Below are 27,932 nucleotides of genomic sequence, written 5' to 3'. Positions count from 1 at the left end.
CTTATTCACAAAGGCTGAATGGGTTGGAGCACTTGTCTTCAGGAAAGAAAAGACTGGAGGGGAGCGGGAGGGTGGTGACACGACAGAATGCGAACAAAAGACCTTGATGGGACAGACGTAGAGAAAACGATTCCTCTTGTTGGAGAGCCACAGCTAGAGATGATATACACAAGAAGGTGGGGGGGTCTCATGGTATTATCAGTAGACTATCAATCCAGAAACTCAGCTAATGTTCTGGGTCCCGGGTTCAAATCCAGTCACAGCAGATTTGAATTCAATTAAAAAGAAATCTGGAATTAAGACTCTACTGATGGCAATGAAACCATTGCTGATTATCGGAAGAACCCACCTGGTTCACTAATGTTCTTTAGGGAAAGAAATCTGCCGTCCTTATCCGATCTGGCCTCCAGAGTGACTCCAGAGTCACAGCAATATGGTTGACTCTCTGAACAAGGGCAATTAGGGAAGGGCAATAAATGAGAAGCCTGCGTCCCATGAATGAATTAAAAAGAAGAAGGTACTACTAATTCCGATAGGGAGTGCAGGAAAAATGTATTTATTCAATGATGAGAATGTGGAACTCGCTACTACGTGACATAGTCAATATGAAGAGTGTAGATGTTATTCAGGAGAAATTAGTCAAACATATAAGGGATAAAAGAATAAAAAAAATGTTGACAGGGATAGGTGAAGGGGTATGGGAAGAGGTTCTTGTGGAACATAAAGACCAGTTGGGCTCTATGGGTTAATGAGTAGTCCCATTGCCAAGAATGTAAGTGGGATACAGGTCTGCACAGATGGGCAGCAGGACCCTGGGCAGCACTTTAGTGGTGTTGACCATTTAAGAGGCTGTTGCCTAATTAAGGATGGCAGCCCATCTCCCAGAGCTGCTGGCCCACTCTGGAGGCTGCAGGGAGCAGACGTTGCCACCTAACCAGCCGAAAGCATGGTCAATTTGTTTTCTTACTGTACTGGGGGGGCAGGAGGCTACCTGGTTTCAATGAGGGGATGGCGTGTTGTGGTGGTGGTGGTGGTGGTGGCGCCCTCTTGTGGAGCAGCCATTGCAGAGGACCTTCTCCCTGGGAAGCTGCGTAAGGCTGCCAGGGTTTATCTGGTAGTCTTCCCATACTGCAGCAGCTCAATCCTGCAGCATAAAATCCCAGCAGGATTGGGAAATGGCCCGTCATTGGGCAGTAGATTAACACAATTGGCCACCTTCCTGAACACCCGTGGTGATGGGAAGGTGTTGGGTTTGTTTCCATCACCATTTTACCAGCTCAACGACCTCCAGTCTGTCTCCAAACTGCTGGTAAAATTCACCCTCTGTAATTCCATATGTGCAGTATGCTTGAATTAAAGTTCATCAGTGTCACAAGTTAACACTGCATTGAAGTTACTGTGAAAATCCCCTCGTCACCACACTCCGGTGCCTGTTCAGCTACACTGAGGGAGAATTTAACGTAGCCAATGCAAAAGTAAAGTAAATTTTATTTATTGGTCACAAGTAGGCTTTATATTAACACTGCAATGAAGTTACTGTGAAAATCCCCTAGTCGCCACACTCCAGTGCCTGTTACACTGGGGGAGAATTTATTATGGCCAATGCACCCAACCAGCACGTCTTTTGAACTGTGGGAGGAAACTGGAGCGACCGGAGGAAACACTCGCAGACACGGGGAGAACATGCAAACTCTGCACAGACAATGACCCATCCGGGAATGAAACCCAGGTCCCCGGTGCGATGAGGCAGCAGTGCTCACCACTGTGCTACTGTGCTGCCCATAAGTGTGTGTGTAAATTGTGCGTATAACAAATTTTCTTTGCAATCCACCTGCACGGATTACAGTAAGTTTCTAATGGACGGCTATGTCTGAAAGACCTCGAAAACAGTTTGATTGGTTATGCGGAAATTGGGCGCAACTGTGGGAGATTTTTACTCGGTCCACGTGTGCAGCCTTATCTCAAAGATGAAGGAGCGAACATGTTGAGACAAGTTCTGCAGGTTGCACAATGGAACACGTGGCTGCAACGCTGCACTGTACCTTGTGTTGGGTGTGCAGCCTGGGTGTTTGACACAAAGTTCAGTACAGTAACAATGGATTTTTTTTTGTACTGAGAGCACGGGGGTGGGTGAGTCAGAAAACGCCCAGAAAGCTGTGGTTTCTCCGTGGTGATAACTGCACGCATAGGAAGACTACAACTGTGCCCTGGAGTGAAAGAAAGCAAACATCAGATGGTCTGCTTGATTAGTCCAGTGTCACAGTGGCGTATTCTGATGGCTCTCCCACCTTTCCTTCTCAGTGGGAGACATCCTTGCCTTTCCATTACCAGGTTGTGGATTCACGTCTCGCTCCAGAGTTTAAACACAAGGTCAATGCTGACTGCCCCCGTGCGCTGCGGCGAGAGATACTGTGGAGGAGATGTTAAGTCTGAACTTTGGCCGGATTTCTGCACCGTTCACGCCCCGCCGCTGCTGCCAGCAGGAATAGAGAACTTTTCACTCAGCCGGATTTCCATTCACTGCAGTGGGAATCTCAGCTGCGGGCGAGGTCGGAGAATCTGACCCTTTAATAGAAACATAGAAACTAGAAGTAGGAGTAGGCCATTTGGCCCTTCGAGCTTGCTCCGCCATTATAATCATGGCCGATCATCGAATTCAGTATCCTGATTCCTCCCTTTTCCCCATATCCTTTGACCCCTTGAGCCCCAAGAGCTACATCTAATTTCTTCTTGAAATCACACAATATTTTGGCCTCAACTACTTTCTATGTTAGTGAATTCCACAGATTCACCTGTGCTGTCAGATGGATGTAAAAGATCCCTTAACCCTATTTGAAGAGTAGCACAATAATTGTTCCCAGTGTTCTGACCAACGTTTATCCCTTAACCAACATTTAGTGTATTGTTTGAGTGACTATGTTTCAAATGGTTGCCAAGTGATTTGGGAAGTCCTGATTATGTAAAGGGCACTATAGAAATGCAGATCTTCCTTTTCTTCCCCCTGTACAGCTCATAAGAACATAAGAAATAGGAGCAGGAGTAGGCCATCTAGCCCCATGAGCCTGCCCCACCATTCAATAAAATCATGGCTGATCTGATAGTGGTTCACTTCCACTTACCCGCCTGCTCCCCTTAACCCTTAATTCCCTTATTGATCAGAAATCTATCTACCTGTGACTTAAACACATTTAACGAGGTAGCCTCCACTGCTTCAATGGGCAGAGAATTCCAAAGATTCACTACCCTCTGAGAGAAGAAGTTCCTCCTCAACTCTGTTCTAAACTGACTCCCTTATTTTGAGGCTGTGCCCTCTAGTTCTTGTTTCCTTTCTAAGTGGAAAGAATCTTTCTGCCTCTACCCTATCTAGCCTCTTCATTATCTTGTAAGTCTCTATAAGATCCCCCCTTAGCCTTCTAAACTCCAACGAGTACAGGCCCAGTCTACTCAATCTCGCCTCATAAGCCAACCCCTTCATCTCCGGTATCAACCTGGTGAACCTTCTCTGCACTCCCTCCAAGGCCAAAACAGAGCTCAAGACAGATGTTTTTTTTTGCTGTCTAAATTTGGGGAATGGTGCATAGCTGAGAAATGTCATAAGGTGGGAGAAAATAATTCTCAAAATTTAAGGGAAGATTTCCAGTAACATGTTAGAATCTCTTTTCTTTCTTTATTATTTTGTGTGATGTGGGCAGGGCCACCATTTGGTGTCCATCCCTAAATGCCCTTGAACTGAGTGCCTTGCTGGGCCATTTCAGAGAGCAGTTTAGCATCAAAAACTGTGGATCTGAAGTCACAAGTCTTAGAAACATAGAGTCATAGTTCGAATGGACTTATCTTGCATTAAGTTGATCTTTCTCTACACCCTAGTGATGACTGTAAGGCTACATTCTGCACTCTTTCCTTTCCTTCTCTATGAATGGTATGCTTTATCTGTATAGCGCGCAAGAAACAATGCATTTCACCGTATGTTAATACATGTGACAATAATAAATCAAACCAAAAATCGTTGAGCAATACAGCAGGGAAACAGGCCCTTCAGCCCATCTAGACCATGTTAGCCATGGTGCCCTCCCAGCTAGTCGCAATTGCCTGCATTTGGCCCATATCCCTCTAATTCTTTCCCATCCATAGACTTATCCAGTTCTGCTATTATATCTGCCTCAACCACTTTCTCCAGCAGCTCATTCCAGATTGGTCAGACTGGTAAGGATGGACGATTTCCTTCCCTAAAAGGACACTGGTGAACCAGAGAGTCTTTACAGTGCAGAAGGAGGCCATTTGGCCCATCAAGCCTGCACTGGCTCTCTGAACAAGCATTCTATCTTGTTCTCATGCCTTCCCCTGCCTTATTCCTGTAACTGTACCCATTGTTTTTACAACAGTTGACAATAGTTTCATGGTCACCATTGCCATGATTAGCTTTTGAATCTGGGTTTGTTAATTGAATTTAAATTCCACCCAGCTGCCACGGTGGGGTTTGAACTCAGGTCATTAACCTCGGGATTACCTTCTCCCCAGCTTGTGCCCTCCTCTGCCCAGTATGCCCAGTGGCTTGATATCTAAATGGGAGGCACGTTGGCACAGTGGTTAGCACTGATGCCTCACAGCGCTGGGGATCCCGGGTTCGATTCCCCCCTTGGGTCACTGCCTGTGTGGAGGTTGCACATTTTCCCCGTGTCTGTGTGGGTATTCTCCCATAGTCCAAAGATGTGCTGGTTAGGTGGACTGGCCATACTAAAATGCCCCCTAGTGTCAGGGGTCTAGCTGGAGCAAATGCATGGGGTTATGGGGATAGGGCCTGAGTGGGATTGTGGTGGGTACAGACTCGATGGGCCAAATGGCCTCCTTTTATACTGTAGGGGTTCTATGATTCAATGATGAAGTTCTTCCGAAAGTTTGGTCGAGTGAGACAGAGACAGTTGCCAAGGAAGTCCATCTGAACGATTTCACTGCGCGCATTGCACGTATTGAGTTGTTAGCAGGGAGGAAAAGATGACGTTGAATTAAACCCTTCTTTCCACCTTTTTATTTTACAGCCACGTCGACAGGATAACAACATGGCACGATCCGCGGAAGACCATGAGTCAGATGAACCTGAACACGGCCGGCACCTCCAACCAGATGCAGCAGAGATCCATGCCTGTGGCTCATCCAAATTCGGGTCAGTACCTTTCTCCTGAGCACAGGGAGCAGCTGTTCTAAGCCAGCTCTCAGACGCTGCTGTAGGAAACTCAGCTTTAATAACCAAAGCATGTTGATTGGACCATCTGCACATTCTCCTCGTGTCTGCGTGGGTTTCCTCTGGACACTCCGATTTCCAAAGATGTGCAGGTTAGGTGGATTGGCCATGCTAAATTGACCCTAATAGCAGGGGGATTAGCTAGCGTAAATGTGTAGGGTTACGGGGATAGGACCTAGGTGGGATGTGGGCAGTACAGATGCGATGGGCCGAATGGCCTTCTTCTGTACTTAGGGTTCTATAATTTTATAGGATCATTGTATCCCTACGGTGCAGAAAGAGCTAATTGGCCTATCAAGCCCATAGAGACAACAATTCCACACAGGCTCTAACCCCATAAGCCCATGTATTTTCCCCCTGACACCAATGGGCAAATTTAGTATGGCCAACCCACCTAACCTGCAAATTTTTGGATTGTGTGAGGAAACTAGAACACCTGGAGAAAACCCACGCAGACACGGGGAGAATGTGCAAACTCCACACAGACACTTACAAGGCGGGAATTGAATATGGAGCCCTGGCACTGTGAGGCAGAAGTGCTTGCGACCATGTCATTTTGAGCATCTTCCAGACAGAGCTGCCATTTTCCTGCTCTCTTTTATCTCCAGTGTACTGAGCTCCATGTTCCATTTTTCTCACAACAATATCTGTATATATCCACTTTGCTGGAATTCCCGGATGCCTGTCCTTGGCTGGAGGGACGTCCAGATCCATGTTCTCCACTGCATGTCCCTTTAGTTCATAGAATCACAGAATCCCTACAGTGCAGAAGGAAACCATTCGGCCCATCGAGTCTGCACCGACACTTACCCCATACCCAGGCTCACCCCGTAACTCCACACACTTACCCTGATAACCTATAGACCTTGGGACACTAAGGGGCAATTTAGCATGGCCAATCCACCTAACCTGCCCATCTTTGGAGTGTGGGAGGGAACCGGAGCACCCAGAGGAAAACCACACAGACAAGGGGAGAGCATGCAAACTCCACACACGCAGCGACCCAAGCCAGGAATCAAACCTGGGTCCCTGATGCTGTGAGGCAGCAGTGTTAACCACTGTGCCACCGTGTCACCCAGTTCTGGAACTGGAATTGCTCTCAGCAGCGTATCAGTAGGTTGTATCCATTTGATCTGTTTATCAGCCACGTCTAGATCCATGGATCCTGGTGGGGGTGACCCCTACATTCCTGTTGTGGTTTTATTGTCCTCCGCTTGTTGGCTTTTGTTTGTTTCACATTGCTAAATTCTTCTCTCTTTATATTGAAAGCCCTTGCATTCTGTTGACTTAATTTAGCTGAGGGTTTGATGCACGTGTTGGGTGACAGGCAGACTCTTACTCCACTGAGGAGAGCCCAGTGTGGGCTAAACCCGCTGGCACAGCTGGGCAGGGTCTTTTCTGGAACTCTGTAACTCTGGACACTATGTGATGAAGGTTGAGGTGAGGCGGTGAGTGTATTGCACTACCCACCCCTGAACCCGATTGCAAGAAGCAGCCTGCAGCTGACAGATCCCCTCCCAAACAAAAGACCCCACCCCACAGTGATAACACAATGCCAGAGGGTTAAACAGGCTGAGATTCGAACCTTCCCCCTCAGAAGGAAGGAGTTCAGTCCTGGAGAGTTGCCAGACAATCAGACTGCCCCAGCCGTTCCAGAACAGGGTGGCATGGTTATGGTGGCACAGTGGTTAGCACTGCTGCCTCACAGTGCCAGGGACCCAGGTTCAATTCCGACCTCAGGTCATTGCATGTGGAGTTTGCAGGTTCTCCCTGTGTCTGCGTGGGTTTCCTCCGGGCGCTCCGATTTCCTCCCGTAGCCCAAAGATGGGCAGGCTAGGTGAATTGACCATGCTAAATTGCTGCTTAGTGTCAGGGGGATTAGCAGGGAAAATACATGGGGCAATGGGGATAGGACTTGGGTGGGATTTTTGTCAATGCAGGCTTGATGGGCTGAATGGCCTCCTTCTGCACTATAGGGACTCTATGAGTAGTGGAACTGCAGATAGACCCACAAAGAAGAGAGGATGGATGCTGCAGCTAGGTAAATTGGGGTCTTTGTGGGTGGTGGGTGGCAAGGGATCAGACTAGGAAATTGGGGGGAGGTTGGGGCAGGTATTTGGAGGGGGGGGGAGCAGCAGCGCTCCAAAAGCTTGTGATTCCAGATAAACCTGTTGGACTTTAACCTGGCATTGTGAGACTTCTTACTCAGAAAAAGATGGGGAAGCATTAAACGGGGTGGGGGGGTGGGGGGGTGGGGGAGGCATCTTTGTGTGGGTGGGGCTCGAGGGGACATTGCCTCTGATGTGCAAAGGGCACCCTGTGCAATGCCTTCCCCAAACGCTGTGCATCCCATTCTGCCCCACCGTAACAACATTTTGTTTCGAAAACAGCCAGCCCACGCCAACTATTAAATGATGTGGGCAGTGTATAATCCAACCCTCTATAATGCCATCTGAACCTTTTCATGTTCTTCCTGCCAGGCACTGTTTGTTCTCTTGAGTTTTGTTTCTTTATGTTCTGGAAAAGAAAATTAGGTGTCAAATGGATTTGCTTGATAATGATTGTGTTGTTGAGCTCCTCGCTGTATACCAACCTGGTCTTTTACCAAATAACAATGGCTTTGGGTGTTTCCTTTGTACCTGTGATTTAACAAGGAGTTTCTGTACCAGCAGTGGAACCTGAGAACTCTGTTGTGTGCCAGGAAAAGTTCGAGTCACTAATCTGCTGAGATAACAGAGGACTGTGTTGCTGGGGTTAGTAATTATTAAGACAACCCAACCCTCTAAAATTACCATAAGGTCTCCAGGACTTGAAAATTAATCTTCTGGGCCTATCTGCGAGCACCTTGGAACAATAATCATACAATGATAAATGGCACACAAACAGACCATTTGGCCCATTCTGTCCACGCTGGTGTTCATGGTCCACTTGTACTTCCTCCCCATCATCTCTCATCCAAATCTACTATCGTAATCATCTACTCCGATCTCACTGATATGGATGTCTCGCTTTCCCAGAAATAAATTCATACAGCATTGCAGTATAAAAAGAGGCCCTTCAGCCCATTTCTTGGTTTGTATACCCATGCATTTCTAGTATTGTGCTTGTGCATAACAAAGAACAAAGAAAATTACAGCACAGGAACCGGCCCTTCAGCCCTCCAAGCCTGCACCGGCCACACTGCCCGACTGAACTAAAGCCCCCTACCCTTCCGGGGACCTCTATCCCTCTATTCCCGTCCTATTCATGTATTTGTCCAGACGCCCCTTGAAAGTCACTGTCATTCCTGCTAACCTCCCCGGCAGCGAGTTCCAGGCACTGGGACCCTGGGTATCTTCTCTGCGTCTTCTCCGGTCAGTGATCTATGTCTTTTTTATGGTGACAATATTCTTATGGTGACCAGATCTGCACGTAATCTTAAGCGTGGTCTAACCAAGGGTTCAACGTAACGTCCCGACTTTTCAATCCTATCCCTTTTGAAATAAAGCCTCGTGTTTGATTTGCTTTTTTTTTATGGTTTTGCAAACCCGTGGTGCAGCTTTTAGTGACTGGTGCATTTGTGTTCTGAAATCTCTTTGTCCCTCTTTTTCACTAGACTTGCTCCTTCCAGGTAATAAGTGATCTCTCTATTTTTCCCACCTCTTGTTTACCTCAGCTCTGACAAAGGGTCAGTCAAGCTCTATTCTTTCTCCACAGGTGCTGTCAGACCTGCTGAGATTTTCCAGCATTTTCTATTTTTGCTACCTCTTGTTTATCCGTTTTCAACCTAATTTGCCAATTGTGGGCCCATTCTGCAAGTTTATCAACATCCTCTTATAATTTGTTTCCCTCCTCCTTAGCACTGACTAACCACACAACACCCCCCCATCTCCCCTCCCAACCCCTTGCCCCCACCTTGCCCTCAGTCACAAATTTTTTGTTTATTCCAAAGTCCAAATGGTTAACGTAAATTGTGAACAGCAGTGCTCTCGGCATGGATACTTCCAGAACACTGAGTGGGATTTTCTGGCCATACTTGCCCCAAGAGCAAACAAAATCCCTCCCGAGGTCAACGGACATTTGCATGGTCCAGTCCCCATCCTTCCCCACCCGCTATGGTTCCCGTGGCGGGCGGGATGGGAAAATTCCACCCCCCTGTGTCCCAACTTCTGCACTGTGAATATCTCCCACTCTACTTTCTATCTGGAAAGCAGCTAGCAACCCATTCTGTCACTTATTTCCCGGCTCCACATTATGAAACCTTATTCATTACACTATTGTGGGACACCTTATTCAAAGTCTTTTGAAAATCCAGATGAATTATATCTACTGTATCCCCATTGTCTACCCTCTCCTCAAAAAAAATCATTTAAGTTGTTGAAGCAAGATTTTCCCTTTTGAAATCCATGCTGACAGATGTTCTTCTGTTTATTTTAGTAAGAATTTCATTACTTTTCCTACCAGCGATGTTGACCTTAATGGTGTGTAATACCCAGGTCATAGTCTGCATGGCCAATTAACCAAACCTGTACATCTTTGGACTGTGGGAGGAAACGCAGAGCACCTGGAGGAACCCCACGCAAACATGGGGAGAATGTGCAAACTCCACACAGACGGACAGTCATCATAGAATAATAGAAATCATACAGTGCAGAATTCGGTACATCGAGTCTACGCCGACAACAATCCACCTAGGCCTTACCCCCACTACCCTACACATTTACCCCACTGATCCCTCTAACCTACACCTCCCAGGACACTAGGGGGCAATTTAGCACGGCCCGTCAACCTAACCCGCACATCTTTGGACTGTGGGAGGAAACCGGAGCACCCGGAGGAAACCCACGCAGACACGGGGAGAATGTGCAAACCCCGCACAGACAGCAACCCAAGCTGGGAATCGAACCTGGGTCCTTAGAGCTGTGAGGCAGCAGTGCTAACTGCGCCCACTGTTTGGTTTCTCAAGTAAATAGATATAGCTCTTGGGGCTAAAGGAACCAAAGGGGTATGGCGGGAAGGCGAGATCAGGATATTGAATTTGATGATTAGCCATGATCAAAATGAATGGTGGAGCAGGCTCGAAGGGCCCACTCCTTTTCTCTGTTTTATGTTTCTACGTGACCGTGACTGTGTTTCTAAAGTGCTTCCTTGTCTGCAATGTTTTCCGAAACGTCCTAAGGTCATTAAAAGGTGCGATGTGAGTGCGAGTTGTTTCTTACTGGGAACAAATGTATCGCCTCTGCCCAGTCTGTCAGCTGTGTGTTCCAGTAAATGTGGTGCTAGCACGGCGTTCGCTTGCCAAAAGAGGCGGCGCCCCTGTTTAAATATTAACAAAGGTTTCTAACTTGAGCAGCCAGTCCCGTGGGGTTTAGATGGTTGCATTGCTAAACATTCAGCTGTCTGTGCAACCAGTGTTCCGAGCTATTTGCTGCATCAAGGCGTCTAGCAGTAAATTAGTTCCAAATGTGAGTTCAGTTCTGGGGCTCCTGTGATGAAATGGAAAATGTGTTAGGCGGCCTGTTTGTTTTTCGTACACTTCGCTTTTCTTTCCCTGCCAAAGTGGCTGAAGGTTCCCCACAGATACACAGGGAGAAGCTTTTAAAAGCTTTCTCAAGCTTATCAGGAACATTTTTTCTTTCACACGGCAAATTGTTATGATTGGGAAGGCAGTTCGCCTGAAAGGGCAATGGATTTGATCTGATTTATTATTGTCTCACGTATTAGTGCACAGTGATAAGTATTGTTTCTTGTGTGCTAGACAAACAGAGCATACCGTTCATAGGGAGGAAGAGGAGAGGGTGCAGCATGTAGTGTTACAGTCATAGCAGTAGATGCACCCATTGTGCTCTTTTTTGTTAGTCAATCCAACAGAGTGACTCACTCAGCCATTTCCGAGGGGAGTGCGAGTCAACAATGTTGTTATGGCTCTTGGGCTTCATAATCGTTGAATTGTAGAATCCAAACAGTGCAGAAGAGACCATTCGGTCTATCAAGTCTGCAACGATTCTCTTGACAGAGTATCTTACCCAGGTCCGTACGCCTGCCTTATCCCTGTAATTCCACACATTTCCCATGTGTCCCAACCTACACATCTTGGGACATCAAGAGGCAATTTTAGCATGGCCAATCCACCAAACCCTGCACGCCTTTGGACTGTGGGAGGAAACCAGAGCACCCGGAGGAAACCCATGCAGACACGGGAGAATGTGCAAACTCCGCACAGTGACCCAAGTCGAGAATTGAACCCGGGTCCCTGGCGCTGTGAGGCAGCAATGCTAACCACTGTACCACCATATTTGGTTAGACCATATGCAGATGGCAGATTTCCTTCTGTGTCATTAGTGAACCAGATATGTCTTAATGACAATCCTGTAGATTCAAGATCATTATTATCCAGACTAGCGTCTAAATTATAGATTAATTAATGAATTAAATATCAATTCTCTCAGCTGGAATAGTGAGGAATTGAACTCATAACTCCAGAACATTAGCCCAGGCCTGTGGATTACTAGTCCAGTAACATTACCATTGCACCACCATCTTCTTCCAGCTCTGTGAGAAGTCACTAAATTTTTAAGGCCTGTGAAACCAGGAGTGCCTTCTGAAGGAAGTTTTCTTTCAGTGCTCTATGACACAGTTTTGGACATTTTAAAATAAGGTGAAAGTATTCTTTTTCTCGAACGTGTTTTCATTACTCCTTAGAATCATAGAATCCCTATGGTGCACAAGAAGGCCATTCTGCCTATCGAACCTGCACCTCTCAGTGCCCTCTCCCTGTAACCCCAATTATTTACCCTTTTAACCCCTGTCACTAAAGATTAGTTTACTATGACCAATCAACCTAACCTGCGCATCTTTGGACTGTGGGAGGAAGCTGGAGCACCCGGAGGAAACCCACGCAGACGGGGGGAGAATGTGCAAACTCCACACAGGCAGTGACCCAAACCGGGAATCAAACCCTGGTCCTTGTGAGGCAGCAGTGCCAACCACTGTGCCACCATGCCACCCAAAATCGGAGACCTGTGTGGAACATAAACCTATCAGACAGTGTGTTCAATGCAGTGCCAAAACTACTGAGATCACAATGTTTACTCTGTTTACAGGACGACAGTGGGATATTTTTGCAGTCTGTGTTTGAACATGACATTCCAATAAGGCCTAGAGGAGATACACATAGAATCCCTACACTGCAGGAGGAGGCCATTTGGCCCATTGAGCCAGCACCGTCAATGAACCCATCCAGCCCTATCCCTGTAACCCCATTTATTTACCCTGCTAATCCCCCTGACACTGATGGACAATTTAACATGGCCTTTCCACCTAACTTGCACATCTTTATGCTGTGGGAGGAAACCGGAGCACCTGGAGGGAACCTGCGCAGACACGGGGAGAACGTGCAAACTCCACACACAGTCAGTGACCTGAAGCTGGAATTGAACCTGGGTTCTTGGTGCTGTGAGGCAGCAGTGCTAACCACTGTGCCACCGTGCCACTTTCAGTCTGTCCTGCTCTGGTGATATCACCAATACAGTGGGGCTATTAGCGTCAGAGCGCAACCCCGTTCACCGTATAGTCCAGCTGCAGACTGATGTGGAGCCCAGTTCACTTACTAGCTCAGAAATGTGGCGGAGAACTTGGAGAAATTGAGATTCTTCTTCTTCCAGTGGAGAAGGTGGAGAGGAGATCAGATTGAGGTGTTTAAATCACATTTTTTCATTTGATTTGACCTATTATTGCCCATGTATTAGTATACAGTGAAAAGTATTGTTCTTTGCGTGCTGTACGGACACAGCATACTGTACATAGAGAAAGAAAGGAAAGAATGCAGAATGTAGTGTTACAGTCATAGGTAGGATGTAGAGAAAGACCAACTTAATACGAGGTAGGTCCATTCAAAAATCTGATGGCAGCAGGGAAGAAGCTGTTCTTGAGTCAGTTGATACATGTCCTCAAACTTTTGTATTTTTTTTCCTGATGGAAGAAGGTGGAAGGGTGTATGTCCGGGGTGCCTGGGGTCCTTGATTATGCTGGCTGCTTTTCTGAGGCGGTGGGACAGAGTTAATGTGTGGGAGGCTGATTTGCGTGGTGGACTGGGTTTTGTTCACGACCCTTTGTAGTTTTTTGCGTTCTTGGACAGGACAGGACCCATACCAAGCTGTGATACATCGAGAAAGAATGCTTGCTATGGTGTGTCTGTAAAAGTTGATGAGAGTTGTAGCGGACATGCCAAATTTCTCTAGCCTCTCAACCATTTGCTCTCTGTCCCCATGAATGAAGACAGGAACATGTCCTCCATTACGCTTCCTGAAGTTGATGACAATCTCCTTCGTTTTGTTGACATCGAGGGAGAGATTATTGTTGCCGCACCAGTTCACCAGATTGTCTATCTCATTCCTGTACTTTGTCTCATCATTGTTTGAGATTTGATCCACTGTGGTGGTGTTGTCAGCAAACTTGAAAATTGAGTTGGAGGGGAATTTGGCCACACAGTCATAGGTGTATAAGGAGTATAGTAAGGGGCTGAGGACACAGCCTTATTGGGCACCAGTGTTGAGGGGTTAATAAGCAGTATCTTACCCATGAGAGAGGGGTCAGATTTGAGATAATTGGCACAAGATTCAGAAAGAACATGAGGATTGGAGGGTATTAGCTATCAGGTGAGATTACACAAACGTAGTTTGTTTTCACTTGAGTATCAGAGGCTGATTGGCGACCTGATTATGAGAGGCATGGATAGTCACAGTCTTTTTCCCAGATAGAAATGTCAATTACTAGGGGACACAAGTTTATGGTAAGAGGGAGAAAGTTTGAGGGAGATGTGAGAGGCAAGTTTTTTACATTGAGGCGGGTTGTCTCACATCCTTTAAAAAGTGCCTGGATGAGCGCTTGGCACGCCATAACATTCAAGACAATGGGCCAAGTGCTGGTATATGGAATTAGGCAGGAGGTCAGGTGTTTCACATGTGTCGGTGCAGACTTTAGGGGCTGAAGGGTCTCTTCTGCACTGCATGATTCTACGATTCTATGATTGTAATATTCTTAAAGGAAGTACAAAAGGAAACAGACACAGGTACACGAGCATCAATGCACTTTGTGGTCAGAGAGGAAACAGGATTTGCTGTTTGTTCAGTTACACTGTTTGGGAATTTGTGCGTGTGTGTGTGTGTGTGCATTGTTTATGTATGCACATGCATATACATTTGTGCAGGCGTACAGTGTTTACATGTGCATGTCTGCACATGTGTTTGCTTGTTTGTCTGCGAATGTCATTTGTGTGAATATGAAATGAAATGAAAACACAAGGCTCGGTGCTCGAACCTGGAGTTAAAACCCAGGGTTTACTTAGAAATGGAAGAAAGGTCCTTTCTGGCTTGATTAAGATACCTGAGGAAGCTCGTCATAAAACCTCAAACTCAGTCAGCACTTAACGAAAAGTGCAGCTTCAGGGTATTAGTTCTTTTTCCCATTTGGAAGTGCCAGGGATTCTGATTATTTTCCAAAGGAAATTTGCCAACTGCTGCTGTGTGGTTCTTGCCTCCCCTATTTCATAGAACAGGAGAGGGAATTCTGTTGAAAATCTACTTGCTGAACAGGATCTGTTTTTGTACCATAATCCATTTGCTGGAAGCCTTTACCTGTCGAAACCTACAGTTCTTCCAAATTGCTCCGTGATCTTAATAGTGCAGTGTCTGTCGGCCCCTACGTTTTGTCAAAATTTGCAGTCTGTGGATGAAGCGGGGCTCTGTTGGTGGCACGTTCTGCTTTGCTGTCCAGAAGGTTGAGGGTTCAAACCCCACTCCAGATGATGGTGAGGAATTTTCCCATTGGTTTGATGAAGTCTCCAGCAAGGAGACCAATTCTTAAGGGCGGCACGGTGGCACCGAGGTTAGCATTGCTGCCTCACAGCTCCAGGGACCCGGGTTCAATTCCGGCCTCCGGTCACTGTCTGTGCGGAGTTTGCATGTTCTCTCTGTGCCTGCGTGGGTTTCCTCCTGGTGCTCCGATTTCCTCCCACAGTCCAAAGATGTGCAAGTTAGGTTGATTGGCCATGCTAAAAATTGCCCCTTAGTGTCGGGGGGACTAGCAGGGTAAATTTGTGGGTTAACAGGAATAGGGCCTGAGTGGGATTGTTGTCGGAGCAGGCATGATGGGCTGAATGGCCTTCTGTACTGTAGTGATTCTATGATTCACCACCTAGATTGTCCCATGCATGATGTTAATCTGAATTTGCCAATCCCACTGCCAATTTTAGACATGAAACCACTTTTTTGCTGGCATCATTTGGACTGCAGTGCCTTTCCAACGCGACATTAATCCGAGGCCTGGCCTATCCTCCCTGGTGGATGTCAAAAACCACCCACAGCATTCTTTTGAAGAAGAGTCAGTACTCTGTCTCTCTCCCTGATGTCCTAACCAACATCCATCCCATAACCAGAATCTCTTAAAACAAATGATCTGGTCAGGTGTAGCTTTCGTGTCACCAAGAACTGCCAACACCTGTGATTCTGGAGATTTAAGTTTATTTATTAATGTCACAACTAGGCTTACATTAACACTGCAATGAAGTTACTGTGAAAATGCCCTAGTTGCCACACTCTGGTGCCTGTTCGGGTACAGTGAGGGAGAATTTAGCATGGCCAATGTACCTAACCAGCACGTCTTTCCAATGTGATGCCATTGTGACAGGCAATAAATGACTCATAATTTGTTCTTCCGACTGGAATTATTATTATTATGGGTGCAGCATGTTGGCACAGTGGTTAGCATTGCTGCCTCACAGCGCCAGGGACCCAGGTTCAATTCCCAGCTTGGGTCACTGCCTGTGTGGAGTTTGCACGTACTCCCCATGTCTGCGTGGCTTTCCTCTGGGTGCTCCAGTTTCCTCCCACAGTACGAAGATATGTAGGTTAAGTGGATTGGCCATGTTAAATTCTCCCTCAGTGTACCCGGAGTGTGACGACTGCGGGTTTTCACAGTGACTTCATTGCAGTGTTAATGTAAGCCTACTTGTGACACGAATAAGTAAACCTTTTTACTTTTATTGTAACTGCAATGAGCTTGAACACATGGATTGAGAACCAATTCCCAACAAGACATTGATTTACAGCCGTCAGATCCCCAGAGATTCTGGTTATGGGTTGAATGTTGGTGAGGACACCAGGGAGTAAGGCAGACGACCTACTCTTCTTCAAAAGAATGCTGTGGGACTGTTTTGGCATCCACCAGGGATGATAGTCCAGGCCTCGCATTGGAAAGGCACTGCAGTCCGATTGATGGCAGCAAAAAAGTGACTTCATGTCTAAAATTGGCAGTGGGATTGGCAAATTCAGATTAACATCATGCGTGGGACAACTCCAATCTAGGTGGTGAATCATAGAATCCCTACAGTACAGAAGGCCATTCAGCCCATCATGCCAGCACTGACAACAATGCCACTCAGGCCATTTCCCTGTTAACCCACAAATTTACCCTACTAGTCCCCCTGACACTAAGGGGCAATTTAGCATGGCCAATCAACCTAACTATTAGGAGTGGCAATCAGGATTGTTAAGGACGCTGCAATTAAACGGATGGATTGTTTGCGTTTTGTTTCCAGTCATTAAAAATAAAGTCATACCTTTAACTCTTATAATTACTACTTTGGGAGGATAAGGGTGAGACATCCTTATAATGCTCTGGTACGCAGTGAGGTACAATTATATTTTGGGTGGCAGTGACAACAATGCTGAAAGCAATTAAAGGATATTCCGTGTAACCAGGCTCATGGAGCTGCCTTGTTATTGGAATTACTAATTCTAGTTATGTATATGCTTGGAGGTTGGGGTGGGATTTTCTGGCTGTGCTCGCTCCGAGGTCGGAAAATCCCACCCAAGGTCAACAGACCTTTGCACGGTCCGTGTCCCGCCTGCTACGATCCCCGTGGTGAGAGGGATGGGAAACTTCCGCACTTGATCTCTAGCCTTCAATGGTCACATCCAGTCAAAACAGCCCTCTACCCATCTCCTCATGTCTTTATTTGATTTTGATTTTTTATTGTCGCATGTATTAGTATACAGTGTAAAGTACTGTTTCTTGCGTGCTGTGCAGTCAAAGCATACCGTTCATAGAGAAGGAAACGAGAGAGTGCAGAATGTAGTGATACACTCATAGCTAGAGTGTAGAGAAAGATCAACTTAGTGCAAGGTAGGTCCATTCAAAAGTCTGACAGCAGCAGGGAAGAAGCTGTTCTTGAGTCAGTTGGTACGTGACCTCAGACTTTTGTATCTTTTTCCCGAAGGAAGAGGGTGGAAGAGATGCATGGGGTCCTTAATTATGCTGGCTGCTTTGCCGAAGCAGTCGCAAGCGTAGACAGAGTCAATGGATGGGAGGCTGGTTTGCGTGATGGATTGGACTACATTCACGACCCTTTGTAGTTCCTTGCGATCTCGGACAGAGCAGGAACCATACCAAGCTGCGATAGAACCAGAAAGAATGCTTTCTATGGTGCATCTGTAAACGTTGGTGAGAGTCGTAGCGGACATGCCAAATTTCTTTAGTCTTCTGAGAAAGTAGAGGCGTTGGTGGAGCTTCCTTAACTATAGTGTCACCAATGGGGGGACTAGGTCAAAAGATAAAAGCATTCAAAGAAACTTGGGCAACATTTTATTTCTTTAATTCCTCTATTCTTTGTTGCTCTCAGCTGTGCCCAGATTGCTGTCCAATTCCTGGAGATTCCAGGACAATCCTGGAGGATTGGCAACCTTCCTGCCATCTGTAAGCAGAGGCTATGCTCTTACAGCTGAGATGTGAAGGAAACAAAATCTACTGTGGCATGGGGGTGGCAGGGGTGGGGAGGGGTAGTGGTGGTTCATGGATTGTGATATAGGGCTGAGGTTCAAGGAAAGAGGCCCGATTACCGTTACTTTATTTCTGGCACATCCTATGAAACAGGAGAAAGCCACTTGGCTCCTATTCCACTGTACAGTGAGATTGTGTCTGATTAAGGACTCGGGGGCTGCGCCCAGCAACGTTGGAGTAGCACCTTCAACATGGTGAAATGTCCCGAGGGTTTTCATAGGGGTGTAACGAGACAGAGGTTGACACCGATCCACGTTGGGAGGTATTAAAATGGTTGAAAGCTGAGACAGAGGGATTGAAAGCAGCACCACAGAGGAGGATGGAGAATGTTGGCAATGTCAAGAACTTTAGGGAGGGAATTTAAAAATAGTTGCCAATTTTGGACAGAGTGAGAGTGAGCAAGTGGTGAGATTTGGATGAGTGCGGATCCCGCGAAGGGTTGTGTGGAGCTGAAGATTACAGAGATAGGGAGCGGGTAAGGGAATTGAGTAGTGAAGAGAACTGTGAGGTGGGTAAATATCTTGTCGAGATTTGACTGATCATCCTCTTCATTATGAGGTTGGGTCACTTCCATTGAGGGTGGGGAGGATGTGGGGGCGGGCCAGGCTCTGAAGAAGTGCTGAATTTAACAATGTGACCAGCACTACCAGGCTATCCGTGTGGAGGGAAGGTACTGGCTGGCCAGTGGTGGCAGTTGTAGCTCGCTGAACTTCCCAATCTCACAGCTCACTTCCAGCTACCTGCCCTGCCTGGCCCTCAGTGGGGAGGAAGATTCAGAATCGACCCACAAATAGACAGCTAATTCAGCAGATAGGCTATCTGCTACTGCTGGGCCGGTGTTGGACCCACCACTCGGAGATGGGAGCGCCCAGCTATTACATCTCTGAAATTCCTGCCTCCAAGCAATCCCCACCCAGTGATACTCGTGGGCTTGGACGATCCATCGGTAACCTGAGGGGATGCTTTCCCCGGCTGATAAAATAATCATTTACAACCAGCAGGAACAAATTAATAGTGTTCAGTACACCATTGGAGCGCCAGTGTTGACTGGTGAGATGTGTCAGGGGTGGGGGAGAGGTGGCCTAGGGGCAGAGGGTGATGGCTGTGGCCAAGGTTTCCTGCTCCCCTTACTGCGAATAAGTGTAAAAGCACCCGGTGTGATGCCTCCTGCCAGACCTCCTTAGTGGGTTCGACACTGCTCACATCTCAAGCAGCCTGGAGCCAAAATGGCACCTGGGAGAGCAATATCATCAGAGCCTGCCTTTTAAATATTAAGGAGGTCCTCACCGATCTTCCTTGTGACTATAAGGGATTAAAATGACGGCAGGTGGCAGACACAACAGCAAGAATCTGACAGCCATTTTAACCAACCATCTACTCCATTCCCACCAAGCAGCAAAGGTTAAAATCACGTCTAAAGTGTACACCCTCAATGCCCACACTATAGTTAAAAAAAACCACCAAAACCTCTACTTTCTCAGAAGGCTGAGGAAATTCAGCATGTCAGCTACGACTCTCACCACTTTTTACAGATGCACCATAGAAAGCACCCTTTCCGGATGTATCACAGCTCGGTATGGTTCCTGCTCTGACCAAGACCGCAAAACACCACAAAGGGTTGTGTAGCCCAGTCCATCGTGCAAACCAGCCTCCCATCCATTGACTCTGTCTACATTCCCACTGCCTCAGGAAAAGCAGCCGGCATAATTAAGTACCTCCCACACTCCGGACATTGTCTCTTCCACCTTCTTCCGTCGGGAAAAAGATACTAAGGTTTGAGGTCACACAAATCAAAAACAGCTTCTTCCCTGCTGCTGTCAGACTTTGGAGTGGCCCTATCATATATACAGCTGATCTTTCTTTACACTCTATCTGTAACTGCAACACTATACTCTTCCCCCCCTCCTTTCCTTCTCTCTGTATACTCTATGAACGGTATGCTTTGTCTGTATAGAGCGCAAGAAACAGTACTTTTTACTGTATCCCAGTACATGTGACAATAATAAATCAAATCAAACATATGATGCTGGCCCTGAGGGTGAGGTGTTAATATTTATTTCCATTCAAAATGAGAGCTGCCGATCCAACCGCCAATTTATAAGATTAAAGGGACAGTCCTTTAAAACAGAAATGAGGAGGAATTTCTTCAGCCAGAGAGCGGTGAACCTGTGGAATTCTTTGCCGCAGAAGGCTGTGGAGGCCAGGTCATTGAGTGTCTTTAAGTTAGAGACAGATAGGTTCTTGATTAATAAGGGGATCGGGGAGTTATAGGGAAAAGACAGCAGAATGGGGATAAGAAAAATATCAGCTATGATTGAATGGCGGAGCAGACTTGATGGGCTGAATGGCTTAATTCTGCTCCTATGTCTTATGGTCTTAATACAGTAGAGAGTGAGGGTGGGAACGTGGAGAGTCTGTTTTCACTTACAAAACCCCACACAGCTCTCTGATAAATTCCCTGCCTCACCAGTTACACAGTAAAAAGTCTGACAACACCAGGTTTTAGTCCAACCTATTTATTTGATAATATACTCGCAAGCTTTCGAGGGGTTACCCTCTTCGTCAGGTGAACCTGACGAAGAGGGTAACCCCTCGAAAGCTTGCGAGTATATTATCAAATAAATAGGTTGGACTAAAACCTGGTGTTGTCAGACTTTTTACTGTGTTTACCCCAGTCCAACGCCGGCATACCCACATCATCACCAGTTACACACAAACCTTTTGTCTCCTTTGTGTTATCACTAATACATCCAGATGAGAGCCCTGCGCTGATCAAGAGCCTATAAAGGGTTACAAAGTACAATTTCCCAATAGTTCTGTCAACCCCAAAGAAGCAGAAAGGCTTGTTTAACCAGTCCTGAAATAGAACAGCAGTTGGAGAGAATACAGAAGACCGACATGAATGAGTGGCAGCTTTGCAGTTACAGTGCGAGATTCTCAGCTAGTTCAAGCCCCAGTAGAAGCTGTGAAAGGTGTGTCCGTTCCCGAACCTCAGTAAATTAGAATGACTTACCACGGCTGGGGGAGTGGGGCAAGGTCAAGATAAAGTAATCCAAATTACTACGCCAACAGCTGAATTTATATAGTGCCTTTGGGATGCCATAAACGATTCCAAGACGCTTCACAGGAGCATTTGACGCTGAGCCAGATACGAAATATTAGGATAGAATAGAATCCAGAATAGAGTCCCTGTAGTGCAGAAGGAGGCCATTTGGCCCATCGAGTTTTCACTGTCAACAATCCCATCTGGGCCCTAGGCCAGTAACCCCACATATTCACCCCACTAATCCCTCTGATCTGTGTATCTGGGACACTAAGGGGCAATTTAGCATGGCTGATGCGCCTAACCTGCATATCTTTGGACAGTGGGAGGAAACCAGAGCACCTGGAGGAAACCCACACAGACACAGGGAGAATGTGCAAACTACACACAGGATGTATGATTCGGTCAAAGATGTAGTTAAGGAGCAACTTAAAGGAGAGAGCGGTAGAGAAACAGAAAGCTTTAGTTCTAGAGCCCAAGGCCTGGGAGCTGAAATTGTGGCTGTTTATGGTAAAACAATGAAATTTAATGATGTGGAACAGGCCAGAATTGGATAGATCTTCAAGATAGACGTAGACAAGATCCATGTCCTCCTGCTGGTCCATTAAAGGAAATCTGAACATCTGAAAATAGGCAGGCAGAATTTCAGCTGCCTAGACCCTAAGCTCTGTAACTCCCCATCTAAACCTTGCTGGGCCTTTTCTGGCCCATGTTTCACCTCTTAGGGAAGCTGCTTCCTTGCTCATGCATCTGACTAAAATGACCAATCTCCAGTTGTAAAGCAGGACCCAGCTGCCAGCCTGTTGTCTGGTCTACTTCTTTGTTCAAATCCCCCTCCTGGGACGTTGATCTGCCCATGAGGCCAGACAAGCAGCCTGACTGATGTTCATCTTCCTCAAGTGGATTGTGGTAGCTGTAATAAGTCTGTGGAGGCAGAAATCCCTTCACCAAAATCCCTTTATTTACAATTCCAACAGCAGTACACAGAGTTCTATCAGTCAACAGTCTACCTTCAGGAGTGCCAGAGGAACTGACACTCTTGGTTAAATACATGAAAATGACTCCCTGATTGGCCCATCAATTAACTCTTTCATCAGTGAGTTCATATTCCAGTGTGGTTTGATTGAAGTCATTACAGTGGCCCAATAGTGGGTGGGGGCCTGCCCTCCCGTATAACCCTACATAGGCCCGAGGCCTAACTGTGTATGGCACCCACCTGAGGTTTGGAAATGGGCCTTAAGGAACTTCTACCCATTAATATTTTCAATGCTGGCCTTTGAAAGACCTCTTCAGCCACAAAGAATGGAATTAACGCTGATCTATAGAAGTAACTTTTCCGGACTTGTCTATGGTTGGAAAGCCTGCAGTCTCTTGTCGTTCTCGATATTGGTCGGAATTGGTTTCGGTTTCCACTGTCGGTAGTTGTTTTGCACAAATTTCTCGAAAACTAGAAGAAGTCTTATGGGTGATTCTCGTGGTGTTTCCGTTTAAACAGGGCCAATGCCTGAAGGGTGGGAACAAGCAGTGACACCTGAGGGAGAAATTTACTTCACCAACCACAAAACCAAGACAACCTCCTGGCTCGACCCAAGATTGGACCAACGTAGCAGTAAGAATCAATAAAATTACCAGTTGATTCCCCTCCCCCCTCGCCCCCCACCGTCGCACATTCCTGTTCCTTTGGATGCACAACGTGTCCTGTGGCTTTGCTAGGAACCTGAGCCATTCACATTCCTGGTGTGAGATCACTGGGCTGTTCCAGCGGACGAAAAAAGAGAATTGAGCTGTTCTTTACCTGGATGGCCAGCGATGCAGGTTGGCTGTTGGCAGAGGTCAAAGGTGACGTAGAGCTCACTTTGCATTCGCACCCCGGGCAATACCTCTTAATCTTGGAGGTGTGTCTCTTTTCCCACACCAGCATCTGCCCTTGTCTCTGTACTCATTGGCTGTCAAAGGGCTGTATTCCAGTGTGGCATGGGCTTGTGTCCACTAGGATATAGCGAATTGCCCTTCAATTCCACGCTCTTTGGAGCCTTGACCATCTTCCATCCCATCAGACGTGGATCTGAAGCCAAACCTCCGAGGTGAAAGGACAGTTTCCCCAGTGGACGTCCATGCTGTTTAGTCCCCTTGCAAAATTACAATTACATTTTCCTTCCTATTGTTTCATTTCAAATGTCAGCGTTGACCAGATCCTTCTTGCGTGAGCAGGAATAGCACCTAGAAAGTGGGGAGGTGATGGCATTGTGGTATTATTGCTAGACTCTTAATCAAGAAACTCAGCTAATGTTCTGGGGACCTGGGTTTGACTCCTGTCGTAGCAGATGGTGGAATTTGCATTCAACTTAAAAAAAATCTGGAATTATGAATCTACTGAAGACCATTATTGATTGTTGGAAAAACCCATCTGGTTCATGAATGTCCTTTAGGGAAGGAAGTCTGCTGCCCTTATCTGCTGCAGCCCACATGTAACTCCAGAGCCACAGTAATGTATTGACTCTCAGTTGCCCTCCAAGGGCAACTAGGAATGGACAATAAATGCTGGCCAACCAGTGACACCCGTGTCCCATGAATGAATAAAAAATATATTTATTACTCCGTGTTAACTTGGACACTTAGAAGTCTGGAATGAGCAAAACATTCGTTTATGTGCTATTGGGAATATTGTAAAGTCCTTTGAGTTCTGGTAAAGCATCTTGCACATGCCTGCGTCACACTTAGAATGTGATGGTGTAAGCATAAGGATGTGACTGTGTTGTAAAATGATTGGAAACTGCCCCTTCGAGGATCCACCAGGGTACAGTGCATCCATCAAATTCTCCATGCAATAAAGGCAGACTTTTTTCTATTTAATGGCACGGCTCATTCCGTCTCACGCCTCCCAATCAGTGGTCAGAAACCAGCCCGACAGCAAATATTCTGAATGCCAGCTAGGGAGGGAATGGATCAGAAATGCGCCTCAGCCTCCAGCCCTTTATTACCTCAATTTTAAACGTCTCACTCTCATGTTTCTATCTTTCAATGGCTGACCCTCTCCCTCTCCATGTCATCTCCTCCAGTCCTGCGACCCTCCCAAGAACTTTGCGTTCCTCCAGTTCCGGACACTTTGGTCCACTTTTATCAGCCGTGTCTTCAGACACCTAGACCCTAAGCTCTGAAATCTTCCCCCTCAAGCCACTCTTGCCCCCACCCACTCACTTAGTTCTTCAGCTCATCTGACTTAATGCCTCCTTCTTTGATTCTGTGTCGGTTCTTGTCTAATTGCACCATGGGAGCTATATAAATGCAAATTGTTATCAGTTGTGTTGTATCTGGGTAAAGATGTTCCACACAAAAAAAGGGTGACTGAATTGACGTCGCTTTGTTATGCTATCACCCATGGTCAAAATTATCCCTGTGCTTTACCTTATTCTACCTCTTCTTTCATAGTCTATTAGTAATGCTTTGTGTATGCGGTGCTGTCCAGTGCAGGACTCATTGACCTAGGTCCATGCATTTGATGTTTACCTGTGCCAGGACAGGGGAGGCGATGGCGTAGTGGTATTATTGCCCGACTAGTAATCCAGAAACTCAGCAAAAGTTCTGGGGGACCGAGGTTCGAATCCTGCCATGGTAGATGGTGGAATTGTAATTCAATTTTAAAAAAATCTGGAAATAAGAAACTACTGGTGACCGTGAAATCATTGTTGGAAAAAACCCATCTGGTTCACTAGTGTCCTTTAGGGAAGGAAATCTGCCATCAGGTCTGGCCTACATGTGACTCCAGACCACAGCAATGTGGTTGACTCTCAAATGGCCTGGCAAGCTACTTGTTCGAAGGCAACTAGGGAGGGGCAACAAATGTTGGCCAGCCAGCAATGCCCATGTCCCACCAATGAATAAAAAAATGCACTTGATGTTTACCTGTGCAGGACTTCATTCTCCTAAACCATTGGTCTGACTCAATGCAGCGGTACACTCTGGTACAGGATTTTACCATCTATTGGTATCACTTCATTCCTTTAGCCCCTCGATGCTTCATTTTCTGTGAGATGGTGTGTTTGTTCGTGGTTCAAAAACGCTGGAAAATCTCTGCGACTCTGGCAGCATCTGTGGAGAGAGAACCGCGCTAACGTTTCGAGTCTGGATGACCCTTCGTCATAAAGTCATAGAGCAATACCACACGGAAACAGGCCCTTCAGCCCAACAGATCCATGCCAACCAAGGTGCCCTCCCAGCTAGTCCCAACTGCCCGCGTTTGGCCCATATCCCTCCAATCCTTTCCCATCCATGTACTTATCCAAAAAGTACAGAGCCAGAGCCAACTTTTCCAGCATTGTCTAATTTTGTTTCAGATTTCAGCGTCCACAGTCATTTGCCTTTATTTCTGTTGGTGGTTTTCGGTTTAGCACGTTTTGGATAGTTCTATCTGCTTGGTTCGCAATGAAAATACACATTCGGGCAATTATCGAACACACTGAATGATAGGAAAGTGCATGCATTTTCCTCTGGATATCCTTTGCTCTATTTGCCAGTATCCTAGTTACATGAATCTAGTCAGAATCTGCGAGATTTGGTTTCACCCAATTGCATTAAAAATAGTTAATGGAGGCCCACACATGTGAGGCTGCAATGAGAAAGAAAGACTTGCATTTGTATAGCGCCATTCACAATCGCCAGACATCCCAAAGCACTGGATGACCAGTGACGCTGTTCTGAAGTTTTTTTATTGGTACATGGAATGTGGGACTGGCTGGTTGGGCCAGCATTTATTGCCCATCCCTGAGGGCGTTTAAGAGTCAACCCCATTGCCGTGGATCTGGAGCCACATGTAGGCCAGACCAGGTAAGGACAGCAGATTTCCTTCCCCAAAGGATATCAGTGACAATCAACAATTCTGACAATTGACAATGGTTTCAGGGTCACCAGTAGAATTCCAGATTTTTATTGAATTCAAATTTCACCGTCGGCCCTCGTGGGATTTGAAGCCAGGTCCTTAGAACGATAACCTGCATCTACTCGCCGTGGCTGCGTGGGTTTCCTCCAGGTGCTGCAGCTTCCTCCCACAGTCCCAAAGATGTGCGGGTTAGGTTGACTGGCTATGCTAAATTGCCCCTTAGTGTCAGGGGGTAAATATGTGGGGTAATGGGGGTAAATGTGTGGGGTAATGGGGATAAGGCCTGAGTGGGATTGTTGTCAATGGGTCGAACGGCTTCCTTCTGCACTGCAAGGATTCTATGACTTATTCTATGTTTCTATTTGAACATTAGGGTAACGCAGCATTCCTTAAAGTCGGTTACACGTTGGTCTGTTTTTATAAAATGGAATTTCTCAAAGCTAAATGTATTTAATTAAGTTGATTACAATATGAGGATGATTGAGTGCAGAATTAAATATTTGCCATAAATTGACCAAATATTTAGCTTCCTGCCCAGCAACCTTTCCTCAGGTCTTGAATCTGAGTGGGGGGATAGCTGTGTATTAGAATCATAGAATCCCTACCATATAGAAGGAGGCCATTTGGCCTATCAAGTCTGCACCGACCACAATCCCATCAAGGCCCTATTCCCGTAATCCCACACGTTTACCCTTGAATGTATTCAAGAGGTGACTCGATTGGGGAAAATGGGATCAAAGGTTATGGGGAGAAAGCAGGAGTAGGCTATTGAGTTGGACGATCAGCCATGATTGTGATGAATGGCGGAGCAGGCTGGAAGGGCCAGATGGCCTCCTGGTGCTCCTATCTTCCACGTAACCCACACACCTTTCGACTGGGGGAGAAAACCAGAGCACCCGGAGGAAACTCACGCAGACACAGGGAGAAGGTGTAAACTCCACACGCTCAGCCGAGGCTGGAATTGAACCCAGGTCTTCAGCACTGTGAGGTAGCAGTGCTAACCACTGTGCCACCGCGCCGCCCCAAAGCAGCAGCAGGTTTTGCAAGGTTAATGGGTGGGGAGTCAGCCTCACCAAGTGACGGCCAACATCCTATCAAGGCCGATCTGCTTTAACAGAGAAAAGAAACAGCTGGCTCCTCGTAAACAGAATGCAGCATAAAGTGTAAAAGGAAAGGAACAATTAGACAAACAGAACACTTGTTGAAAGCTTAATTGCTATATGTCCAAGCCCAGGGACAAGCTAAACGCTGGGGGATTTACATTTGGCGAGTTGCTCTTGCTAACCTTTCACATGGGTTACTGGAGTGAAGGATGTGCACAGTTAAATCCAGGATTCCTCTGATCTTTTCGTGAGTTGAGTTTCTACCACCCCGTCTCCCTCTGGGCTGACTGGAACAAGAAGTTACTTGTTGGCAGAGTGAGCAGACTAGCTCCTGGATGGCGTGACCAAGTAAGAAGAGCGCTGGCAGCCTCTGTGCCAAGCATGTGTTTTCCATCAGGCAGTTAGTGCACGGCACCTGATGTTGGCTAACCCTGGAGATCAGCTGGGAGAGAGGCTCCCATACCTCACTGCCTGCAGCTGCGAACATGGCGTGGGATTGTGGGGTGGAGAGAGTAGAGTTCTTGGCCTCTTGATTGAAGCAAAGTTTACTCTATAATCATAGAATCTTACAGTGTAGAAGGAGGCCATTCAGCCCATCGAGTCTGCACCAACCACATCCCATGCAGGCACTATCCCCATAACCCCATGCATTTACCCTAGCTAGTTCCCCTGACACTAAGGGGCAATTTAGCATGGTCAATCCACCTAACTCGCACATCTTTGGACTGTGGGAGGAAACCGGGGCACCCGGAGGAAACCCACGCAGACACGGAGAGAACATGCAAATGCCACACAGACAGTGACCCAAGCCAGGAATTGAACCTGGGTCCTGGGTTGTGCACTAACAATGCCTTC

General features: G+C 46.7%; 1 protein-coding gene across 2 annotated transcripts in view; it reads left to right on the top strand.

The window, feature by feature from the left end:
- The window catches only part of LOC145341117 (WW domain-containing transcription regulator protein 1-like), a 171,784-nt gene that overhangs the window by 116,738 nt on the left and 27,114 nt on the right, over positions 1-27,932 (top strand). The window contains exons 2-3 of one of the 2 annotated variants that reach the window (XM_080185982.1): positions 5,037-5,161; positions 22,594-22,707. In XM_080185982.1, coding sequence (XP_080042108.1) covers positions 5,037-5,161; positions 22,594-22,707 — 239 coding nt within the window. The remainder of the gene's footprint in view (positions 1-5,036; positions 5,162-22,593; positions 22,708-27,932) is intronic. The other variant, XM_080185983.1, reaches the window with a different exon arrangement.

The sequence above is a fragment of the Carcharhinus amblyrhynchos genome, chromosome 3 (genome assembly GCF_965287045.1).
Source record: "Carcharhinus amblyrhynchos chromosome 3, sCarAmb.v2.hapA, whole genome shotgun sequence".
NCBI classification, from domain to species: Eukaryota; Metazoa; Chordata; class Chondrichthyes; order Carcharhiniformes; family Carcharhinidae; genus Carcharhinus; species Carcharhinus amblyrhynchos.
The sequence above is the reverse complement of the archived record's forward strand: the minus strand, read 5'-3'. Positions and strand labels throughout refer to the sequence as shown.